The 20,922-nt window shown below is 45.6% G+C and overlaps 2 protein-coding genes across 7 annotated transcripts in view; one reads left to right on the top strand and one right to left on the bottom strand.

Moving 5' to 3' along the window:
- Positions 1–4,235, top strand: part of XPC (XPC complex subunit, DNA damage recognition and repair factor) — a 34,588-nt gene extending 30,353 nt beyond the window's left edge. For all 3 annotated transcript variants that reach the window (XM_068114072.2, XM_068114073.2, XM_068114074.2), the window contains 4 exons: positions 2,257–2,426; positions 3,305–3,398; positions 3,628–3,717; positions 3,817–4,235. In XM_068114072.2, coding sequence (XP_067970173.2) covers positions 2,257–2,426; positions 3,305–3,398; positions 3,628–3,717; positions 3,817–4,014 — 552 coding nt within the window. In that variant the 3' untranslated portion in view covers positions 4,015–4,235. The remainder of the gene's footprint in view (positions 1–2,256; positions 2,427–3,304; positions 3,399–3,627; positions 3,718–3,816) is intronic.
- Positions 3,734–20,922, bottom strand: part of LOC137425538 (protein deacetylase HDAC6) — an 88,991-nt gene continuing 71,802 nt past the window's right edge. For 3 of the 4 annotated variants that reach the window (XM_078776771.1, XM_068114069.2, XM_068114068.2), the window contains exons 23-28: positions 14,812–14,986; positions 14,083–14,678; positions 13,715–13,942; positions 13,355–13,510; positions 13,087–13,215; positions 3,734–4,383 (exon numbers count right to left, since the gene is read on the bottom strand). In XM_078776771.1, coding sequence (XP_078632897.1) covers positions 4,324–4,383; positions 13,087–13,215; positions 13,355–13,510; positions 13,715–13,942; positions 14,083–14,678; positions 14,812–14,986 — 1,344 coding nt within the window. In that variant the 3' untranslated portion in view covers positions 3,734–4,323. The remainder of the gene's footprint in view (positions 4,384–13,086; positions 13,216–13,354; positions 13,511–13,714; positions 13,943–14,082; positions 14,679–14,811; positions 14,987–20,922) is intronic. The other variant, XM_068114070.2, reaches the window with a different exon arrangement.

Here is a 20,922-nt window from a genome sequence, read left to right as displayed (position 1 = left end):
AGTCGTTTTGTGATGCCATCACAGGGATGTTGGACCGGAGAGCTGAAGTTGTCGGGGAATGAACTGGGCATTGATTCGTCTATCGTTGACCAACCTCTTATATGTTGTTGACCAACAACAAATATTACTTCAGGTCACACAAGATCTGCCAGCAACCCTCTTCTGGTGAAACTGCCAAAATCTAGGCTCTCTGCTCACCTTCACTCTTTCATTCCTCTTTTCTCCCACCTCTGGAACAAACTCCCTCACTCTCTTCAATCCCACTCCTCCCTCCAGGTCTTTAAAACAGCTTCTCATCACCATCTCTTATCTTCCCCCATCCAAAACCTTGATCTTTTCTACCCCCGTTAATTCACCCCAGATCCACCTTTTTTTTGAAATCCCTTCTTTCTTTCCTGGAAGTTCTAGCAGTGTCCATGTGTTTTATACACCTCTCCCGCCCCCCCCCCCCCCTTCCCATGCCTCCTCCCCCCAAGCCCTCTCCCTCCCACAGATCTTCCAATGTCCGTTCTCTGCTGTTGTTCTTGTGTGCTTCCCTCTCTCTCCCCATTTTGTCTCCCGCTCCCTTTATTGTATGTTTTGTGTGTCCGTTTGTCCTTTTTTGTGATTGATGTTAGCTCTTACATGAGCCTCGATCTTGTATACAAAAAAAGAGAACTGTGTCCTGCTGACGTAAGCAGCGCTCAACAGCGACCTTGACATCGTTGGAAGAAAAAAATGTTCTCCATGAAGATGTTCCTTAAGTTTGGGGAAGAGATTAAAATCCGACTGAGCAAAGTAAGGAGCTGCTGATTCTTTGTGGCGGTACTCTATCGACCGTCTCTTACTCATGATTGCAATGGTGCATCCAACTCTCATCTCCAGTCAATCATGCAAACTCTCATTTTCTGGCACTTCATGCTTAACCGTGCTGACAACGTCTTGCTGCCTTCGGCCATCTTGACTAATGCAGCACTGAGACATCTCGTGTCGGAATCACAAAACTTCGCAACCCGTGGCGGGAAGACCTAATGCGTGGACTGTGCATAGTTTCATTTGAATATCTTAATGCCTCGTTATTTTTTTTATCCAAAACGGGTTACTTATTACATTGGGCCTTGCAGGGTCTTAAGATGGCCAGCAGTTGGTTTTGTTTTGTAAATTTATTATCAACTTATTCCCCTGCGCCTTATTACTTATTCCCCTTAATCAATTATCAACCTGCGCTACACAAGGTTGAGGGTTAGGGGAACTTGTGAATGTATATTTGCATATCCCTCCACTTATGGCTGGTTAAACGTTGTGTTGCTTGAACCAGCCCATTTGGTTGGTTTGTCAGTTCAGAGGGACTATGGTCTGAGCATGGGAATGCGACACTTAACAGTCGGAGAAGTTCAAGTACCTCGCCAGAGGAACATTGTTACCCTCGCCAGAGGAGAGGATATTGCATTTGAGTCCGTTTGTTTGTCTGTCCGCACAGAATAAATAAGATTTTCTCTGGACAGGGAATTTTCACCATAGTGCACCTCCTCCTGTAGAAATTTTTAATAATAATTTTGACGTCATATGTCATGTGGTACAGATGCCATCTTGGGAAAACTGAAAAACGTTGCACCTCTATATCTCAAAAAGCACTGCATAGAAAGAAATTGAGACATGGCTCATTGTAAAGAACTGTCCATGGGGAATAACATATGTTAATGATGATGTCATAGGTGCCTCCATTATGACGTCATAATTCGACAAGTACAAACTTCATCCGATTAAGATGAAATTTGTTGAGCGTCATCTAGGAATAAATTGGTGGAGAAAAGAAAAACCAATGATGTCATCGGTCATGTGGTTCGGCCGCCATATTTGTTTTAACACAAAAGCCTTAAAGACCACTAAAAACACATCTGCTCTTTGTCATTTGGTTTTTGTCATGTACTGATAAATATTTAGATTCTAAATCAAGGTTTGTTAATCAATTGCTTCTACTTTGCATTTAAAACTGAATAATTTTCAAGGTTAAAAAAATTGGTTTCCACTCGACTAGAATGGCCTCTCTGAGCTCGCTTTATTATGAGTTTAGGGTGTTGCAACCTGCCCACCCCCGGGTGCGTGCCACATATTGTACTAACTTTTTGGGTTAAAAAAAAAAAATCAATTCTTACATAATTTAGAATACAATAGTTTAATTCAATCCTCAAGTGTCGATATTATGTTATAGTACAAGTTACACTTGATGCAGATTTGATTGAGAACATGCCTGTGTGTATTGCCGTGTGCGCACAGGTTCCTCGGAACGATTTTGGCAACGTTTACCTCTTCCGCCCGACCATGCTGCCCATTGGTTGCCGACACCTTCCCCTTCCAGGACTTCAGCGTGTTGCCCGAAAGTTAGACATAGACTGTGCGGCAGCCGTCACGGGTTTTGATTTCCATTCTGGATTCTCCCACCCAGTGTATGTATACAGATATTACCAAATCACCACGTTGCATTCTCTCCATCACCATTTAACAAACTGTCATTCCTAGACATCTGTCAATTTGTCGATTTCCATTTTACCGCAAATTGGTTAACTCTTTTCTCCTGCTCATACCTCAATTATAAGTATGGGTGTTTACATTTAGTGTGTTAAATTAGCCCCACCTACCCCCAAAATAAAGTGTCCGTCAACTGCTTGTCCTATTCTCCCCCACCCCCTCCTTCGCAGACACAGAAGGAATTTTGTATTAGCACGGGCCCAAAGATCTATACTCTGAAGGACAATGTGCTGTAGGGAAATATGCGTTGGACTTTGTCCGAAACGGGGGCTTATGGATTTGGTCTCGTCCATCCATCCGTGTGTCCGCAACCATATCAGAGATGTATGGACCGATTTTCTTCATACTTGGCACAAAGACAATACATGGCGGTATGCATAAGCACGTCATTTTGTTTTGCGATGCAATCCAATATGGCCAACTGGCCATTTTGTTACTTAAACGTGTCCCCATCCATTTATCGGACAAGCATGGACCAACTTTCTTCAAACTTGGCACAAAGACAATACATGAGTATACATATGCAGAAGATTTTGTTTTGTCATCCGACCAAAGATGTCCGACTGACAGCTTTTAACTCCGTACAGCAAAATTACGAAAACCATGGTGGGGGCTATGACATTTTATGTATTTTTCTTCTTGTTTGTTTGGCTGTAAAAGCACAAAAGCGCTCTACATAGGGTGCTGTCCCACAGATACACAAAGTGCACTCAGATTGTAATAAAATTCATGAAAAAGATCGACAAAGGCTGCTGTTGAATGATGATGTCAACATCTGTGCATTGTTTGAGTGTAGTTTGGACGGTTGGGTGGTGTGTGAGGAATCAAGTGAAGTGCTGATTGCTGCTTGGGAAAAGGAGCAGAAACTGTCCGAGAAGAGAGACCAGGAGGTATGTTGGGACATTGAGGCATTGTGGTTGGGGTAGGGGATGCCACACCACACCAAACTCTTTCCAAACTGAAGGGCAAACATAACTGGTTCTCTGTGGAGTTGCCTGAGAACCAGTTAAATTTGCAATTCAAGACCTGTTGCAAGTATAGTTAACTTTTAATGGGTAATAACGATTTGGTGTCTTATCCTCATCTTCCTTGTTCTCTCAATCATTCACCCTCCATTAGCGCCGGGCTCGGCGGGTAGCTGACCGTTGGCATCTACTTGCCAAGGGTCTCCTCATCCGGGAGAGGTTGCAGAAGAGATATGGGGGAGTGGTACGTTGCAGCATGGTAAACAAGCACTACCTTTTTATTTTTTGAAACATTAAATTGTAAAATTATACAACTGAGCTGCCAATCTGTGCATATACACAGGATAAAGATCCAAGCAAAGTACTGCAGTCGAAGAGCAAAAATAACACCTCCACGGAGCAAAGTCCCATTCGTGACCAAGTCCGAAGCTGGCCCCAAGTGCGGCCAGGAATACAAGCTGCAGCCCGAGGACAGGGAATGCAGCGCAGGAGGGATCATGCGAGTGAAGAAGCTAACCTGTTTCCTTTTGAGAAACTCTAGCAGTACGCTTGCTTTGAGAAAGGCCAGCATGGTGGCTCAAACAATCTTCTAGGATTTGGAACATGAGCTCAGTTGTGAAAAAATTTGTGGGCAACTGGGCATTGACTGTAAAAATATAAATGTTTAGATAACACTGTGTATGAGCATACTAATCCCTCTTTTTAAATATATATCTTGTACAACAAAATGTAAATAATAAAAAAATGCATTTATTGAAATCACATTTTTCTCAACTTGTCAATTTCTTCACACACAAACACACACACAATATCGTTCCCTTCCCTCTCCCTCCTCCCACCAAAACGAAGACTACAGCAATTCTTCTCCAAACTTGCTCCAGTGTACTGCTTGTAGAGCTGGGAACAATGCCTGCAGCAGGAGAACAAATGAGTGAGTAGATTGCACCATCTATATGTCTCCGCATGTAAACCCATTCACGAGTTTGGCATTCACAGGTTTGCCATTTACTCAATGTGGAAACATTTGCTGGTCCAGTAATATCTCAATACAATTGTGATTTTGAGTTTCCAATCGTACAAAGCGGTTCTCTCTCTGCATGTAAACCAATTCATGGGTGTGCAGCGTTTGGGGTCCCTGCGCATGTCCTAAAGTGGGTGGGAGTTTCCTAAATTTTCTCAAAACATTATTTTTTGAGATCCCAGACTCCCACCCATGCATCACACGGTTACCTAGGTAGTCTCTAATAACTTTTTCACGGTAATTTTTTTTTATAATAGTCTAGTTTAGCTGCCTTTGGAATTCATCTAGTTTAGCTGCCTCTGATGTCACCCACCATCAAGCACACATGAAGTGCCTGATGGAATGATTTGATAACTTGTCGTACTCATTGACGGTAGAAACAAAAAAACACTGCCCCTTGCACTGCCACACCATGTACCATCATGGTGCCTAAGAACAGATCAAACCTCAGGCTTGGTCGGAGGCTCGGAGCTCGTTCTTCAAGAGTGTGGAAAAATATATATATATGGAAAGTAACTAGAGCCGCTCGCCATATATTCACGAACATACACAGTATGAAGGGGAACTGTTCCCAATTGCTACATAAGTTCTAGTACTCATTAATATTCATGAACAATCCATCCTCGGAGTTCCTGAATGAATTCAGATACTTCAATTTAATTACTATGGTAAACATGTTTTGTTTCACAGTGAATTACAAACGGATTGTCGAGTAAGTGATGCCACTTTAAGTTGACAAAGCTACAGGTTCCATCTCAATCATGTCAAAATTCATAATGAAAAGACAAATAAAATGTATTTTACAATGAAAACAAAGGTTCATCCCACCCCTTCCAACATGTAACCAATGTGGTCAACAGATGCTTAGATTGCACTAAAGAAAAGAATACCATCCCTTTTTCATCCTCAGATGCATAGGGCTGCCGAAGCAATTTCCGAGGCTATTGCGCTCAATCCTGGACGGTCACCACTCCAATGCAGGATACTCAAATGCCTCATTCTTCCCAGTAAGCTGGCACTCATTTGCCGACCTCAGAAGAATGACATGCTGAGTCAACCCACCTGGTGTTAATTCAATGGTGTGACAGGGGCTTGAACTCGGAACTGAGATATCAAGCCAGCCACCTAAACCGTTAAGCAAACACCAGGCTTTGAGTGCATTGAAGAGCATCTAAAATCCCAAAGCTTACGGGTGGGCCCCTTAAGTGGGCCCCGGACCCAGACCCGGACCTGGGCCCCGGGCGCAAGGGTATTTGGTGTCCAAGGCGAACCTTCAGCTTTGCACCCCTCCCCTTAACCACCCCTCTACCCCGCCCCTTCTTCCCCACGTGGGCCACTATTAGCTTTCGAAAACGCATATTGTGCATTAGTATGAATAAAACTTAGGCAATTATAATTAGATTCATTTTAAATGAAAAGGGCAAATCTGGTAATGATTGCATGATGTATATTCTCATTGTGCTACACTTTTCACAGGATAAATACATGAATAAAAGTGCATTATAATGTGTAATATGGAGCACATGATGTTATACTTTGTGTTCCTGCGACAAGGTTGATCATCAGAATTTCACTTTCCGTGTTTGGACTTTACTAAATGTATAAACAATTAGTTCCTTCAAGTGAATGTTTTGTGTAATTTCATATTATATTGGCATGGTAGATTAGCCAACAAGTGTTTATTGCATCGCTGAGGAGCGAATTAATGTTTTGCTCAACTTTAACTTGTAAAAGCTTTGCTCACCATTGCCACAGAAACAGGAAGAGAGGGTGAAGAGTATGTTGAGAGCAATAAAGGTGTTGGGGACATTATTTTAGAGGTTTTTGTTGTTGTTGTTGTTGTTGTTTTTACAAAATGTTCAAAACGTCTTTTCGTCTTGCCAACTTTGGTTCGCAATTCTCTCGACATCCCCAACAAATTCTTACACCGAAGGGGCGGAGTTATCTGGCTTTCTCTCCGCCAGATAACTTCACCCCTTCACTGTTTTTTAACCGAGTGATCATGCGCCCCAGAGCGGCAGTTAAGAATCTGTGTACTACACTGTTCAATTATAGAACTCAATAATCAACTTTTTTTTTTTTGTATACAGAATCGAGGCTCGTGTAAGAGCTAACACATTTAACATGAAAACGTACACAGACACATAAAACAAACAATGAAGGGAGCGGGAGACAAGAGGGGGAGAGAGGGAGAAGAGAACAATAACAAGCAAAACAACAGAACATAACAGGGACGTCTGCAGATCTGTGGAAGAGGGAGGGCTGGGGGAGGAGGGAGGGGTACACGGTATAAAGAAAATGAACACTTCGAGGAATTTCAGGAAAGAACTTGGGGATTTAAAGAGGCGGATTTGGGATGTTTTAACGGAGGTAGAAAAGATCAAGGTTTTGGATGGGGGAAGATAAGAGATGGTGGTGAACAGCAGTTTTAAAGACCTGGAGGGAGGGAGTGGGATTGAAGAGAGTGTGGGAATTTGTTCCAGATGCGGGAGAAAAGAGGAATGAAGGAGTGAAGGTGAACAGAGAGTCTTGATTTTGGCAGTTTCACCAGAAGAGGGTTGCGAGCAGATCTTGTGCGTCCTGCAGGAATATTTGGGAGACAGAGCACAGCCAGAGATGGGGGGCAAGGCTGGAGAGGAGTCGGTGGAAGACACAAAGACCACCCACCTGCCTGCGGTGAGTGAGTGAAAGGCCCTCGGAATCAGCTTCATCGCGGGAGATTCCAATGATTCTGAAAGCTTTGGTTTCAACAGCGTGACGCCGAGCTAGGTGAGAGGCAGGAGCACCAGCCCAGAGGGAAGAACAGTATTCCATTGAGCTGCTGATGAAAGCTTTGTATGTGGTGAGGAGCTCAGAAGTGCCCAGAAAGGACTTTGTACAACGGAGGATGCCCAGTTGGCGACTGGCTTTGGAGGCCAGCTTGGAAATGTGGTTTTCCTAGGAAAGATCATGGCAGATAGTGAGACCCAAAAGCTTGAGTGACAGAACTTCTTGGAGAGGATTGTTCAGAAAGTAGATGGGAGGGTTGTCCAGACAGTCTTTTCGGAGAGATAAAGTGAGAGTGTGAGATTTGTCAGGATTGAAAGACATGTTCCATTTGTTTGCCTAGTTTGTGATTTTGTCCAGGTCTGCAGAGAGTGAGGAGGCTGGAGACTGCCGATCTGAGGGATGAGGAATGGAGCGGCAGAGAATGGAGTCATCAGAAAAAGATAGAGAGGATTTTCCAGAGAGTCGGAGAGATCATTAATGAAGACCAGAAAAAGCACAGGACCCAGAACACTGCCTTGGGGAACTCCAAACTGAACAGGAAGGGGAGAAGAGAGAATTCCATTCAGGGCCACACATTTGCGACCAGAAAGGAAGTCTGCCAGCCATGCGTGGAGGTTTCCATGGATACCATACGAGGAGAGTTTGGTGAGCACAGCTGGGTGCCAGACCGTATCGAAGGCACAATATATGTCAAGGGAGACAGCTCTGATTTCCTGTTTGGCATTGAGGACCTCCATCCATTCTTGAGACAGCAGAAACAGCATGCCCAGAGTAGAGTGACCTGGTCTGAAACCAAATTGATGATCAGAGATCAAGCCATTGGAGAAGAGGAAAGATTTCATATCCGAAGCGATGATAGATTCCATGACCTTGCTGATTATTGGGAGCAGGCTGATTGGTCTGTCGTTGCAAGGATCTGTTTTTGCACCTTTTTGTGTACAGCGGTAATGTTGGCTGATTTCCAAACAGATGGCAAATTACCTTGAGCAAAAGAGAGGGTGAAGATAATTGAGAGAGGGTGAGATAGAGCGGCAGAGCAGGATTTTAGGACCCGTGGGCTGATGCTGTCTGGTGCAGTTGCAGAATCAGTCGAGGTTTGACAGAAACTTCTCCACGTTGTCAGGAGAGAAGGACACAGAGTCCAGGAGCAGTTGGGTTCGACTGGCTAATGTTGGTCCAGAGAGAGATTGGTTTGGGACACAAGATTATGAGGCAAACACAGAGTTGAGGCATTCGGCTTTGTCATGTGCGGTGTCAGTTGTGTAGCCATTTGAGGTAAGGGAGGGGATGGAGGGGGAACAAACACCAGAAACAAATTTGACCGGACGCCACCAAGATTTGGAAGAGGGAGACAGGTTTGAGAGTTCATTCTTGAGTAGAGAGATAGTGTTTCCTGGCTCTCCTGAGGATAGACACACACTTGTTCTGAGCTTTGTGAAAGGAACTGAGATTGCCTTCAGTTGGATTTGCCTTCCAATAGGTAAAGGCAAGTTGTTTCAGAGCAACTGCCTAACCACAAGAATCAGTATACCATGGACAGGAGGAAGGGTACGACAACTGAAGACAAGATGGGATAAATCTGTGCATGGGAGAGAGCAGTTTACTTTGGAAGAATTCCCAGGAAGAATTGATGTCAGAGGCAGTAGAGATGGCAGACCAGTCCAGATGATTGATGGCTGCTTGAAGACCAAGTCAGTCGGCCTGAGCGAAATGCCAGACTCGTCGACGCTGAGGAGGCTCTCTGAGAATGGCCAGAGAGATATCCACTTTAACAAGCAAATGATCAGAAGAACCGATTGGAGCAGAAGAAGAGCAACAGACATTTGCAGGTAAGTTTGTCATAACCAAGTCTTGAAGAAAAGATTCACCGTTGACTGAAATCCGGGTCAGGAAATTGACTGATTGTGTCAGTCCCAATGAGTCGCAGAAGTCCTTTGCTGAGATACCATGGCTGGTGAGAGAGGTACCCACACCCAGCCAGCTGGCATGATGCCAGTTGAAGTCACCACATATGAGGAAGAGAGAGTTGGGATGAGTGGATAGAAGTTGGTCCATGTTGTCAGACAGCGAAATGTAAATGGAGTCATAACTGTTTGGAGGACGGTGCAACACTCATATGAACAAAAGGTGGGAGCGGAGAGGAAGCCGTAGCCAGAGGTACTTCTGGGGGTGGGGTGGGGAGAGGGCAGTGCAAGGAGAGTGAGGAAGAGAGTTTTTGATAAAGATAGCAACCCCACCAGCAGGACGAGGCTCAGGTCTATCATACCGGATGGGGCCGGAGGAGGGAGTAACCAGGAAGAGATATTAAGGAATCAGAGACATCTTGAAGGAGGAAAGTTTCTGTTTCGCAGATTACATCTGGTTTGTCAGAAGCAACCTGTATGGAGAGATCAATCAGGTTTGAGCGAAGGCCCCGGATGTTTGAGGTCCTTACTGTTAAGGAAGAGAGAGGGAGGGGGGGGGGCGAGCATCAGATACAGGACAGAGGAGGGATGGGGGGGGGGGAGTTTTGAAGGGGAGGGGTGAGAGGGGAGTTTGGAAGGGGAGGGGGAGGGTGAGATTTGAAGGGGAGGGGAAAGGGGGAGATTCGCAGGGGAGGGACAAGAGGGGAGATTTCGAGGGGAGGGGCTAGGAGGGAGTTTAGGAGGGGAGGGGTGAGGGGGGAGAATTGAAAGGGATGGGTGAGGAGGGAGTTTAGAAAGTGGATGATTAATGAAAAATGAACATTTATTACAAACTGGGTTTATTGTGATTTTCAAGTCAGAGATCCGTTTGAAAGCGATAGAGGTGGGGTGGAATGAAGGTGAGTTTAGAGAATGTAAAGGGGAAGAACTGTAAGAGATTGAATTTTTTTTGAAGTGGAATGATTTGATGAGGAAATTGAAAAAAGCCTTTTAAATAGGAAGAAAAACAGCATGTTGTAATATACCACTGAATAAAACACTGCTGGGGAAAGTTTAAACATTTAAATAATATTTAAACAAAACCATGAAAAACAATCTGGGAAAGTTTACAAAATACCGACGGGGGTAGGGAGCCCAGAGGGACCAGGCAGCGCACGTGGCACGAACACAGAAAACAATTAATTACACATAAGTTTGCACGAATTACAAACCAAAACTAACAAGAAACACACAGTAGCACATACACAGTAAAATAACCAGTGGAAATTTGACAAAGACATGAAAGGGAAAATACTTACACTTTGATGATGGGGAGAGCTCGAAGGACGCTTCCTCTCCGGAGACAAGTTATGCTTGATTGACCAATTTTTGACCAAGATTGACCGCCGGAAACAAATTGACCAATCTGGTCAATTGATGATTGAGTGTCTGTCTGATCAATTTGGTGTCTGTCTGTCTGACCACAATACATTTGGTCATTACTTATCCAATCTCAACCACATTTTACAGTCGGACTAAGGGTCACATGATGGATGTTGTAGCGACTTCATTTGATCCCATCCCTCCCCATATGGGTTTTCCCACCTTGGACAAATTCCATGTTAAAGTGTTTAAGATAGCTTATAGTGCCATTTTTTCCAAGGCCGTGTCTAATAACAAAAGTAATAACAACACCAATGTTAAGTGCCATTAGAAAGCATTCACACCCCTTGATTTTTCACATTTTGTTGTGTTACAGCTTGAATTTAAAATGGATGAAATTGAGATTTGTTTTTGTCAGTGATCTACACATAATACCCCATATTGTCAAAGTGGAATTTTAATTTTAGAAATTTTTACAAAATAATTTATTCAAAATGAAATACAGAAATATCTAATTTACAAAAGTATTCAACCCCTTGAGTCAATACTTCGTAGAAGTGCCTTTCGCAGCGTTTACAGCTTCAATTTTTCTTGGTTATGTCTGTATCAGCTTTGCACATCTGGATTTGGGGAGTTTCTCCAATTCTTCCTTGCACATTTGCTCAAGTTCTGTAAAGTTGGATGGGGAGCGTCGGTGAGAAATCAAAAAGAAATCTTCAAGTCTTTCCACAAATTCTCAATGGGATTAAAGTCTGGGCTTTGGCTGTACCACTCAAGGACCTTCACGTTCTTGTTCTGAAGTTATTCCAGTGTTGCTTTGGCTGTATGCTTGGGGTCATTGGGCTGTTGGAACATAAATCCTTGCCACAGTCTGAGGTCTTTTCACTCTGAAGCAGGTTCTCCTCAAAGATTTGCCTGTATTTGGCTCCATTCATAGTTTCCTCTATCCTTACAAGTCTCTCAGTCCCTGCAGCTGAAAGGCATCCCCATAGCATGATGGTGCCACCACTATACTTCACAGTAGGGATAGTGTTTGATGTGCTGTGCTCGGTTTTCTCCAGATGAAGCGCTTTGTATTCAGGCCAAAGAGTTCAATTTTCGTCTCACCAGACCATAGAATCTTTTGCCTCATACGCAGTCTTTCATTTATCTTTTTGCAAACTCCAGGCATGCTGTCATGTGCCGTTTTCTCAGGAATGGCTTCCATTTGGCTACTCTCCCATAAAGCCTAGATTTGTGAAGTGCTGCAGGGAGTGCTGTCCTGATAGATTCGCCAATCTCAACAAAGGAACTCTGTAGTTCTGTCAGAGTGGTCGTTGGGTTCTTGTTCATCTCCCTGATAAAAAGGTCCTTGCCCGGTTGCTCAGTTTGATCGGATGGCTACCTCGACAAAGAGTCTGGGTAGTTCCATATTCTTTCCATTTCCTAATGATGGAGCTCGGCCTGGTGTTGGCTTAGCGGTTAGGGTGCCGGCTTGGGATTCTAGGATCCTGCGTTTAAATCCCGGTCGATCGCTGAATTAACACCAGGGGGGTTGACTCAGCCCGTCATCCTTGCGAGGTCAGCAAATTGAGTACCAGTTCACTGGTAATTCCCTGTGTGTCGCAAGGGGCAACTAACAGGGTTGGCGGCAGGAAGGGCATCCGGCCATAAAACATTGCTTTAAAAAGGGGACCATGGTGCTCGAAGAAGGCCAACCCCTGCTCTGCGGGGAAAAATGGCCTCTAAAGGTGGTTCTTTCTTCTTCTTCCTAATGATGGAGCTCACTCTGCTCTTGGGCACTTTGAACACTCTAGAAAATGTTTTACACCCTTCCCCAGATCTTTTCCTCCTCACAATTCTATCTCACAGTTCCACGGACAGCTCCTGGACTTCATGGTAGAGCTTGTGTTCTGACATGCACTGTCAACTGTAGGACCTTATCTAGAAAGGTGTGTTTCTTGTTAAATCATGTCCAATCAATTGAATTAGCCACAGGTGGACTTCATTCAAGTTGCAGAGCCATCTCAAGGATGATAAAAGGAAATTGGATGCACCTGAGCTCAATTTGGAGTGTCATAGTAAAGGGATTGAATACTTTGACAAAATACATTTCAGCTTTTAATTTTTAATTATTTTGTAAAATTTCTCAAACAAAATTCCACTTTGACATTATGGGTTATGTGTTGATCAGTAACAAAAAAAATCTGAATCTAATCCATTGTAAATTCAGGCTGTAACACAACAAAATGTGACTTACTGGAGGCACTGTGGCTTGTGATGATGGGATCACATGTTCAAATCACATTACTGTGCCAATTTTATCTCGTCTCCTCACATCATTATCCTTCATTTGTAAATCACCAGTTCTCCTTCAGCATCAAGAATAAAAAAAAGAAGAAATCTTGCTTTTCGCTAACCAAATCTCAACTCGGCAAGACCAAATGGGTTGTCTGATAGTACTCCAGAGGAGTCACCCTTTTGCCTTTGTTATCAATGGTTACTACTGAACATCCACTGCACTGGTCCACTTGACAAAAATGGGAAAACATGTCGTATAACTGTGTTTGTGGCTCACCTGATTATGGACGTAGGAGTCACAGGTGTAGCACCACACAGAGAGATCAGTCAGACTGAGGACAAGCGAGTGACCGGTGTAGTTTTCATGCAAAAGCATGTCGGCACGTTCATATCGTCCACAATAAACCTGCTCACACACATTGTGCAAATTAAGGAAGAGCATCAGACCAAAATAGATGCCACAAAGGTGGTCTAACTCTGATATCAGTAAATTATCACAGGTCAGCCAAAGACTGATTATATTGCATGACTTCATGTGCACAGACCTTGTGGCATGTCAGGCAAAGCCAATTCTCTCCTCGAGCTCCGCACATTCCACATGCCTGAAATGCATCGCCCCATTCCTCTGATGGTGGGCTGATATTAGCAAGATGTGGGCACCATGGTAGGGGAAGTACTGCATAGCACGAACCCTGACCCTGCTAAGTACAATACACAATGGGCTTGAGGGTTGCACATTGACCATACAGACCCGTATTTAGGGAAACATACTTCCAGATGGATGTGTAACAAAATATTTTAACTACACATTTTATTGGTAAGATTTCCCATGATGGAATTATAATGAGGGGGAGAGAGAGGATAAATATAACATTCCTAATCAGGATCACGATATTTACACTTACCACATCCTCAATGGTTTCTCTTGCTCCCCCAAAGGACAAAATAAGAGGTACAGACCCCCCACTGGCCTCTGCTCCACTTTCTACATCAATTCCCTCAGCAATTTGGCTCTCCATACTCTCAGACTCCATCGTTGGTTCAGTTTGTTGGCAACATCCACTCTCCACTTCCCCTATTTCAACTTCTACTTCATTTTCCTCATTGTTCATCTCTTTTTCCACTGCCAGTGTCTATTGGGAAGAAGTAAAAAACGTTACCATGTTGGAGTGTCAAGATTGGATTTGCTCAATCTCTGACAAAAGAGAATGCATCGTTATACAAATATAATCTAATGAAATGAAAAAAATGTTCAACAAAAAGGGTTACTTACGAAGAACCCACATGACTTAGGCAGGCTTCCTTGCTCTTCCACCAAGCAACTATTTGGGCTGAAGTTTGTTTGTTGGAATGAAAGTGCATCCAAACTCTCTGTAAGTTCTACCATAGCAGAGAAAGCCAAATCTGCAGCAAGGGGTGCCGGCGAGGCAGCGCCGACGGATTCAGTCGAGGTAGAGCCGGCGGGTTCCGGCGAGGCAGCGGCGGCGGGTTCCGGCGAGGCAGTGGCGGCGGGTTCCGGCGAGGCAGCGGCGGCGGGTTCCGGCGAGGCAGCGGCGGCGGGTTCCGGCGAGGCAGCAGCGGCAGGTTCCGGCGAGGCAGTGATGATGGGTTCAGGCGAGGCACTGCCGGCAGGTTCAAGCGAGGCTGCAACGGCGGGTTCTGGCGAGGCTGCGCCGGCGGGTTCCGGCGAGGCAGCGGTGGTGGGTTCCGGCGAGGCAGCGGGTTCCGGCGAGGCAGCGGCGGCGGGTTCCGGCGAGGCAGTGATGATGGGTTCAGGCGAGGCACTGCCGGCAGGTTCAAGCGAGGCTGCAACGCCGGGTTCTGGCGAGGCTGCAACGGCGGGTTCTGGCGAGGGTGCGCCGCCGGGTGCTGTGGAAGAAGAAAAATAAATAATAGAGGATACAGCAGTGGATTTAAGACAGAACGCAATCCCCATCTTTTTTTCCCCAATAGCCAGGTAGAAGCAGCAACCGTGCACATTAAGATTACAAGTTTCGCTCACCATGCACATTAAGATTTTTCCAGTAGCGATGTTGTATCTGCAGAACGTTTGCTAAGCATTTCATTGCAGATGGTGCAGGTAATGACATGTGTCTAAGAGCAGGTGGTGGATCCCCGAGCAGGACTGATACACACGCAGCCATGGCCTCTGCCGTTGAGGACACGTTATAGCCCCCCTGAGAAGAAAAATAAGTGAATGAGGGCGATTAAATATTACAAGCATCAACCTGAGTCTTCTGTTATGAAAGTGTGGACAGTATTGTCCTGAGTTCAAGCCCATGTCATGCTGCTGAATTAACACCAGGTGGGTTGACTCAGCCTGTCATCCTTTTGAGATCGGCAAAATGAGTACCAGCTTACTGCTGATGGGGGCATTGCATCAGCAGCAGAGCCGCTCCCCCAGAAAATGATGCAGCCATATCCTGAATACAAACCACCACCACCATTTGCATGCCCATTGCAAGGGCAATTAACACACACATATTATATATATTATATATGTGTGTGTGTGTGTGTATATATATATATATATATATCAGTACTTATGTGACCTCATATTGTATGTGGAGAAAGCACCAGTGAGGTACCCCATAACAAATCCTTGCTGCACCTGACTGGCAGGATGGATAGCCTTGAGGTAAACACACACCTTTGAGCTGTGTTCCCTGGGTTCTAATCCTGTCCCAGCTATAACTGTCATTCTGGTGTTTCGCAGGCAGGGAAAGGCAGCAATGTGTGTGCCAGAACACAGGGTGCCATCCCTTGGATGAATGTTAAATTGGGCGTCTCATTTTCTGGCATTAGTTGATAGACGTTAAAGATCCCACTGTAAAGAAAGAATCAGCGAGCTATCGTTGGCACACGGAACAAATTACAAATTCCTGCTCTAACTTATAGGGGCAATATTTTGGCAATAGGGTTTTTGGTAAATTTTGCAAATTTTGGCAAATTGGCATATATATATATATATATTTTTTTGTTTGTTTTGTATACAAGATCGAGGCTCGTGAAGGAGCGAACATTTATCACACAGAAAGACAAACCGACAAACCGACACATAACCGACAAACCGACACATAAAACAAAAAGCATCGGGAGCGGTAGACAAAATGGGGAGAGAGGGGGAAGGACACAAACACAACATTTGAGAGCAGGAACCGAGAGACTTGGAGACATCGAGAGAACTGTGGGAGGGAGAGGGCTTTGGGGGGGAGGCATGGGAAAGGGGGTGGGAGAGGCATAAAACATATGGACACTGTCAGGACTACCAGGAAAGAAGTTGGAATTACAAACAAGGTGGATCTGGGGTGAATTAGTGGGGGTAGAAAAGATCAAGGTTTTGGATGGGGGAAGATAAGAGATGGTGGTGAACAGCTGTTTTAAAGACCTGGAGGGAGGAGTGGGATTGAAGGGAGTGTGGGAGTTTGTTCCAGAGGCGGGAGAAAAGAGGAATGACGGAGTGAAGGTGAGCAGAGAGCCGAGATTTTGGCAGTTTAACCATCAGAGGCTTGCTGGCAGATCTTGTGCGACCTGTAGGAATATTTGGGGGACAGAGCACAGAGAGCTGGGGGAGCAAGGCCGGAGAGGAGTCGGTAGAAGACAGAAAGACCACCTACCTGCCTGCGGTGAGTGAGTGAAAGGCCCTCAGAGATAGCTTCATCGTGGGAGATTCCAATGATTCTGAAAGCCTTGGTTTCAACAGCGTGAAGCCGAGCTAGGTGTGAGGCAGGAGCACCAGCCCATAGGGGAGAACAGTATTCCATTGAGCTGCGGATGAAAGCCTTGTATGTGGTGAGGAGCTCAGGTGGGCCTAGGAAGGACTTCGCACGACGGAGGATGCCCAGTCGGCGACTGGCTTTGCAGGCCAGCTTGGAAATGTGGTTTTCCCAAGAAAGATCATGGCAGATAGTGAGACCCAAAAGCTTGAGCGACAGAACTTCTTGGAGAGGATTGTTGAGAAAGTAGATGGGAGGGTTGTCCAGTCGATCTTTTCGGAGAGACATAGTAAGAGTGTGAGATTTGTCAGGATTGAAAGACATGTTCCACTTGTTTGACCAGTCTGTGATTTTGTCCAGGTCTTCAGAGAGTGAGGAGGCTGCAGACTGCCGATCTGAGGGAAGAGGAATGGAGCGGCAGAGAGTGGAGTCATCAGCAAAGAGATAGAGAGGATTTTCCAGAGAGTCGGAGAGATCATTGATAAAGACCAGAAAAAGCACAGGGCCCAGCACACTGCCTTGGGGAACTCCAGCCTGAACAGGAAGGGGAGATGAGAGAAATCCATTCAGGGCCACACGTTGATTACGACCAGAGAGGAAGTCCGCAAGCCATGCATGGAGATTTCCATGGATACCATAGGAGTAGAGTTTGGTGAGCAGAGCTGGGTGCCAGACCGTATCGAAGGCACGTGATATGTCGAGGGAGACAGCTCTGATTTCCTCTTTGGCATTGAGGACCTCCATCCATTGTTGAGACAGGAGAAGCAGCATGTCCAGAGTAGAGTGACCTGGTCTGAATCCAAATTGATGATCAGAGATCAAGCCATTGGAGAAGAGGAAAGATTTCATATCCGAAGCAATGATGGATTCCATGACTTTGCTGATAATTGGGAGCAGGCTGATTGGTCTGTAGTTAAAAGGATCTGTTTTTGCACCTTTTTTATGTAAAGCGGTAATGTTTGCTGATTTCCAGGATGCTGGCAGATGACCTTGAGCAAAAGATAGGGTGAAAAGAACAGAGAGAGGGTGAGATAGAGCGGCAGAGCAGGATTTTAGGACCCGTGGGCTGATGCCGTCTGGTCCAGTTGCAGAATCAGAGTCGAGGTTAGACAAAAACTCCTCCACCTTGTCAGGAGAGAAGGACACAGAGTCCAGGAGCAGTTGGGTTCGACTGGGAAAGGTGGGAACAGAGAGAGATGGGTTTGGGACTAAAGATTTTGAGGCAAACACAGAGTTGAGGCATTCGGCTTTGTCACGTGCGATGTCAACTGTGTGGCCATTTGAGGTAAGGGAGAGGATGGAGGGGGAACAAACACCAGAAACGGATTTGACCAGACGCCACCAGGATTTGGAGGAAGGAGACAGGTTTGAGAGTTCGTCCTTGAGTGAGGAGAGATAGTGCTTCCTGGCACTCCTGAGGGTAGACACACACTTGTTCCGAGCTTGGTGGAAGGAACTGAGATTGCCTTCAGTTGGATTAGCCTTCCAAGAGGCAAAGGCAAGTTGTTTCAGGGCAACTGCCTCACCACAAGATTCGGTGTACCATGGACGGGAGGAAGGGTAAGACAACTGAAGACGAGATGGGATAAATCTGTGCATGAGAGAGATCAGTTTGCTTTGGAAGAATTCCCAGGAAGAATTGATGTCAGAGGCAGTGGAGATGGGAGACCAATCCAGACGATTGATGGCTGCTTGAAGCCCGTCCCAGTCGGCCTGAGTGAAATGCCAGACTCTTCGACGCTGAGGAGGCTCTCTGAGAATGGCCAGAGAGATGTCCACTTTGACAAGCACATGATCAGAAGAACCGATTGGAGCAGAAGAAGAGCAGCAGACATTAGCAGGGAAGTTTGTCATAACCAAATCTAGAAGAGAAGAAACTCCATTGGCTGAGATCCGGGTCGGGAAATTGACAGATTGTGTCAATCCCAGTGAGTCACAGAAGTCCTTTGCTGAGGTGCCATGACTGGTGAGAGAGGAACCCACACCCAACCAGGTGGCATGATGACAGTTGAAGTCACCACATATGAGGAAGAGAGAGTTGGGATGAGTGGATATAAGTTGGTCCATGTTGTCAGAGAGTGAAATGTAAATTGAGTCATCACTGTTTGGGGGACGGTACAGAACACATATGAACAAAAGGTGGGAGCGGAGAGGAAGCCGTAGCCAGAGGTACTCCTGGGGGTGAGGAGGAGAGAGGGCAGTGCAAGGAGAATGAGGAAGAGAGTTTTTGATAAAGATAGCCACCCCACCACCAGGACGAGGCTCAGGTCTATCATACCGGGAGAGGGAGTAACCAGGAAGAGATATTGAGGAATCAGAGACATCTTGAAGGAGGAAAGTTTCTGTTAAGCAGATCAAGTCTGGATTGTCAGAAGCAACCTGTTTGGAGAGATCAGTCAGGTTTGAGCGAAGGCCCCGGATGTTTGAGGTCCATACCGTTAAAGAAGAGAGAGGGGGAGCATCGGGTACAGGACAGGGGAGGGGAGGAGTAGGGTAAGATGAAGGATGAGAGGGGGAGGTAGGGAGAGCAGTTGATAGTGTGTCAGAGATTACAGAAGAGTTCCAAGAAAGGGAAGGATGAGGAGGATGAAAGGTTTGGTGGTGAAGGGATGAGGCAGAGTGAGGGGTTGTTTGAGGGGGGGCATGGGACAGTAGAAGGTTGGGGGGGGGTGGAGGCATGAGATAGAAGGGAGACGAGGTGGGGAGGAGGCAACTTTGAGGAGGGGGGAGGAGGGAGAATTTGAGAGGAATGGTATGGGGGGAGATTTGAATGGGAGGAGTTGGGGGGGAGTTTTGAAGGGGAGGGGCAAGGGGGGAATTTAGGAGGGGAGGGGCAAGGGGGGAGTCTAGTAGTGGAGGGGCAAAGGGGGAGTTTAGGAGTGTAGGGGCAAGGGGGGGTATTTGGAGGGGAGGGGCAAGGGAGGAGTTTATGAGGGGAAGGGCAAGGGGGGAGTTCAGGAGTGGAGGGGCAAAGGGGGGGATTTGGAGGGGAGGGGCAAGGGGGGACTTTAGGAGGGGAAGGGCAGGGGGGGAGTTCAGGAGTGGAGGGGCAAGGGGGGAGTTTAAGAGTGGAGGGGAAAGGGGGGAGTTTAGGAGTGTAGGTGCAAGGGGGGGGATTTGGAGGGGAGGGGCAAGAGGGGAGTTTAGAAAGTGGATGATTAATGAAAGACGAACATTGATAACAAATTGGGTTTGTTGTGATTTTCAAGTTAGCAATCCGATTCAGAACAATGGAGGAGGGATGGAATGAATGTGAATTTAGACCATGTAGTGAGGGAGACGTATAAGATATTGAATTTCTTTTTTTTGACGTGGAATGAGTTGGAGAGGAAATTGAGAAAAGCCTTTTAAATAGGAAGAAAAACAGCGTGTTGTAATATACCACTGAATAAACCACTGAAGGGGAAAGGTTAAACATATTTAAAATAATATTTAAACAGAACCGTGAACAATCTTATATGCACAAAATACCAACGGGGGGAGGGCCGAGAGGGACCACCATGAGTCACGTGAACAGGGCAAAAGGTGGATGGCAAGGAGATAATGGGGGCGGGGCGAAAAGCACCGCGATACACCTGGACAGAAAGTACAGGATGAGACAACGGCACACGTGGAGAAAGGAAAAATAAATGTTTTTTTTTTTGTTTTTTTTTGGGGGGGTGGGGTGGGGATGGGATTTAAAACGTTAGACAGAGAGTATTACGTTCGGTGTAGAAGGGAAAAACTGAGAGCCAAGCAAAACACGATGTAGGGGACTTAAGTTAACAAACACCGACAGGGGTACAAGGCCGCACACGAGGCGAAGAACAGGATTAATTAATTACGAGTTACAGGAAATTCAAACCAAAACCAACTATAAACAAACAATAAAGCATGGACGATAAAGTAACGAGTTGAAATTTGACAAACACACGAATGAAAAAATAACCACTTTGGATGCCCGGAGAGAAACCAAGCCTCCAGGTCGGAAGCTTCAACAACTAGGCCGCGTGGCCGCGCGCGGCACGAGATACTCGACTATTTTTTACAGGTATGAAAGATTAACCCCGATAAAACTTCCGAGGGACACTTAAAAGGTACACACACGTAAGATAAACAGTTTAGACAAGAATACAAATGTGACAATGACTTAGCTTCGAGCGTGCGCGAAGATCGTGGAACAGCTTCGAAAATCCGTGACCGCCCCGATCAAGATCTCAATTTAAGACCAATTCTCAATAAGTCTCAAGACCAATTTAGTTGGCAATAGGGTTTTTAAAAGCAATAATCTGATGGTTACATTCTCCTCACATTAGCTTGAGTCACCAAAACATTAGATTAAATTACTTTTCAGCTGGATTTGAAGGACATTTGCCCATACTCTCATAGAATATAGTTAGCGTGGTTTTGATGAATCG

This window comes from Myxine glutinosa, chromosome 4 (genome assembly GCF_964187855.1).
Source record: "Myxine glutinosa chromosome 4, kmMyxGlut1.1, whole genome shotgun sequence".
In the NCBI taxonomy this organism is placed as follows: Eukaryota; Metazoa; Chordata; class Myxini; order Myxiniformes; family Myxinidae; genus Myxine; species Myxine glutinosa.
The sequence above is the reverse complement of the archived record's forward strand: the minus strand, read 5'-3'. Positions and strand labels throughout refer to the sequence as shown.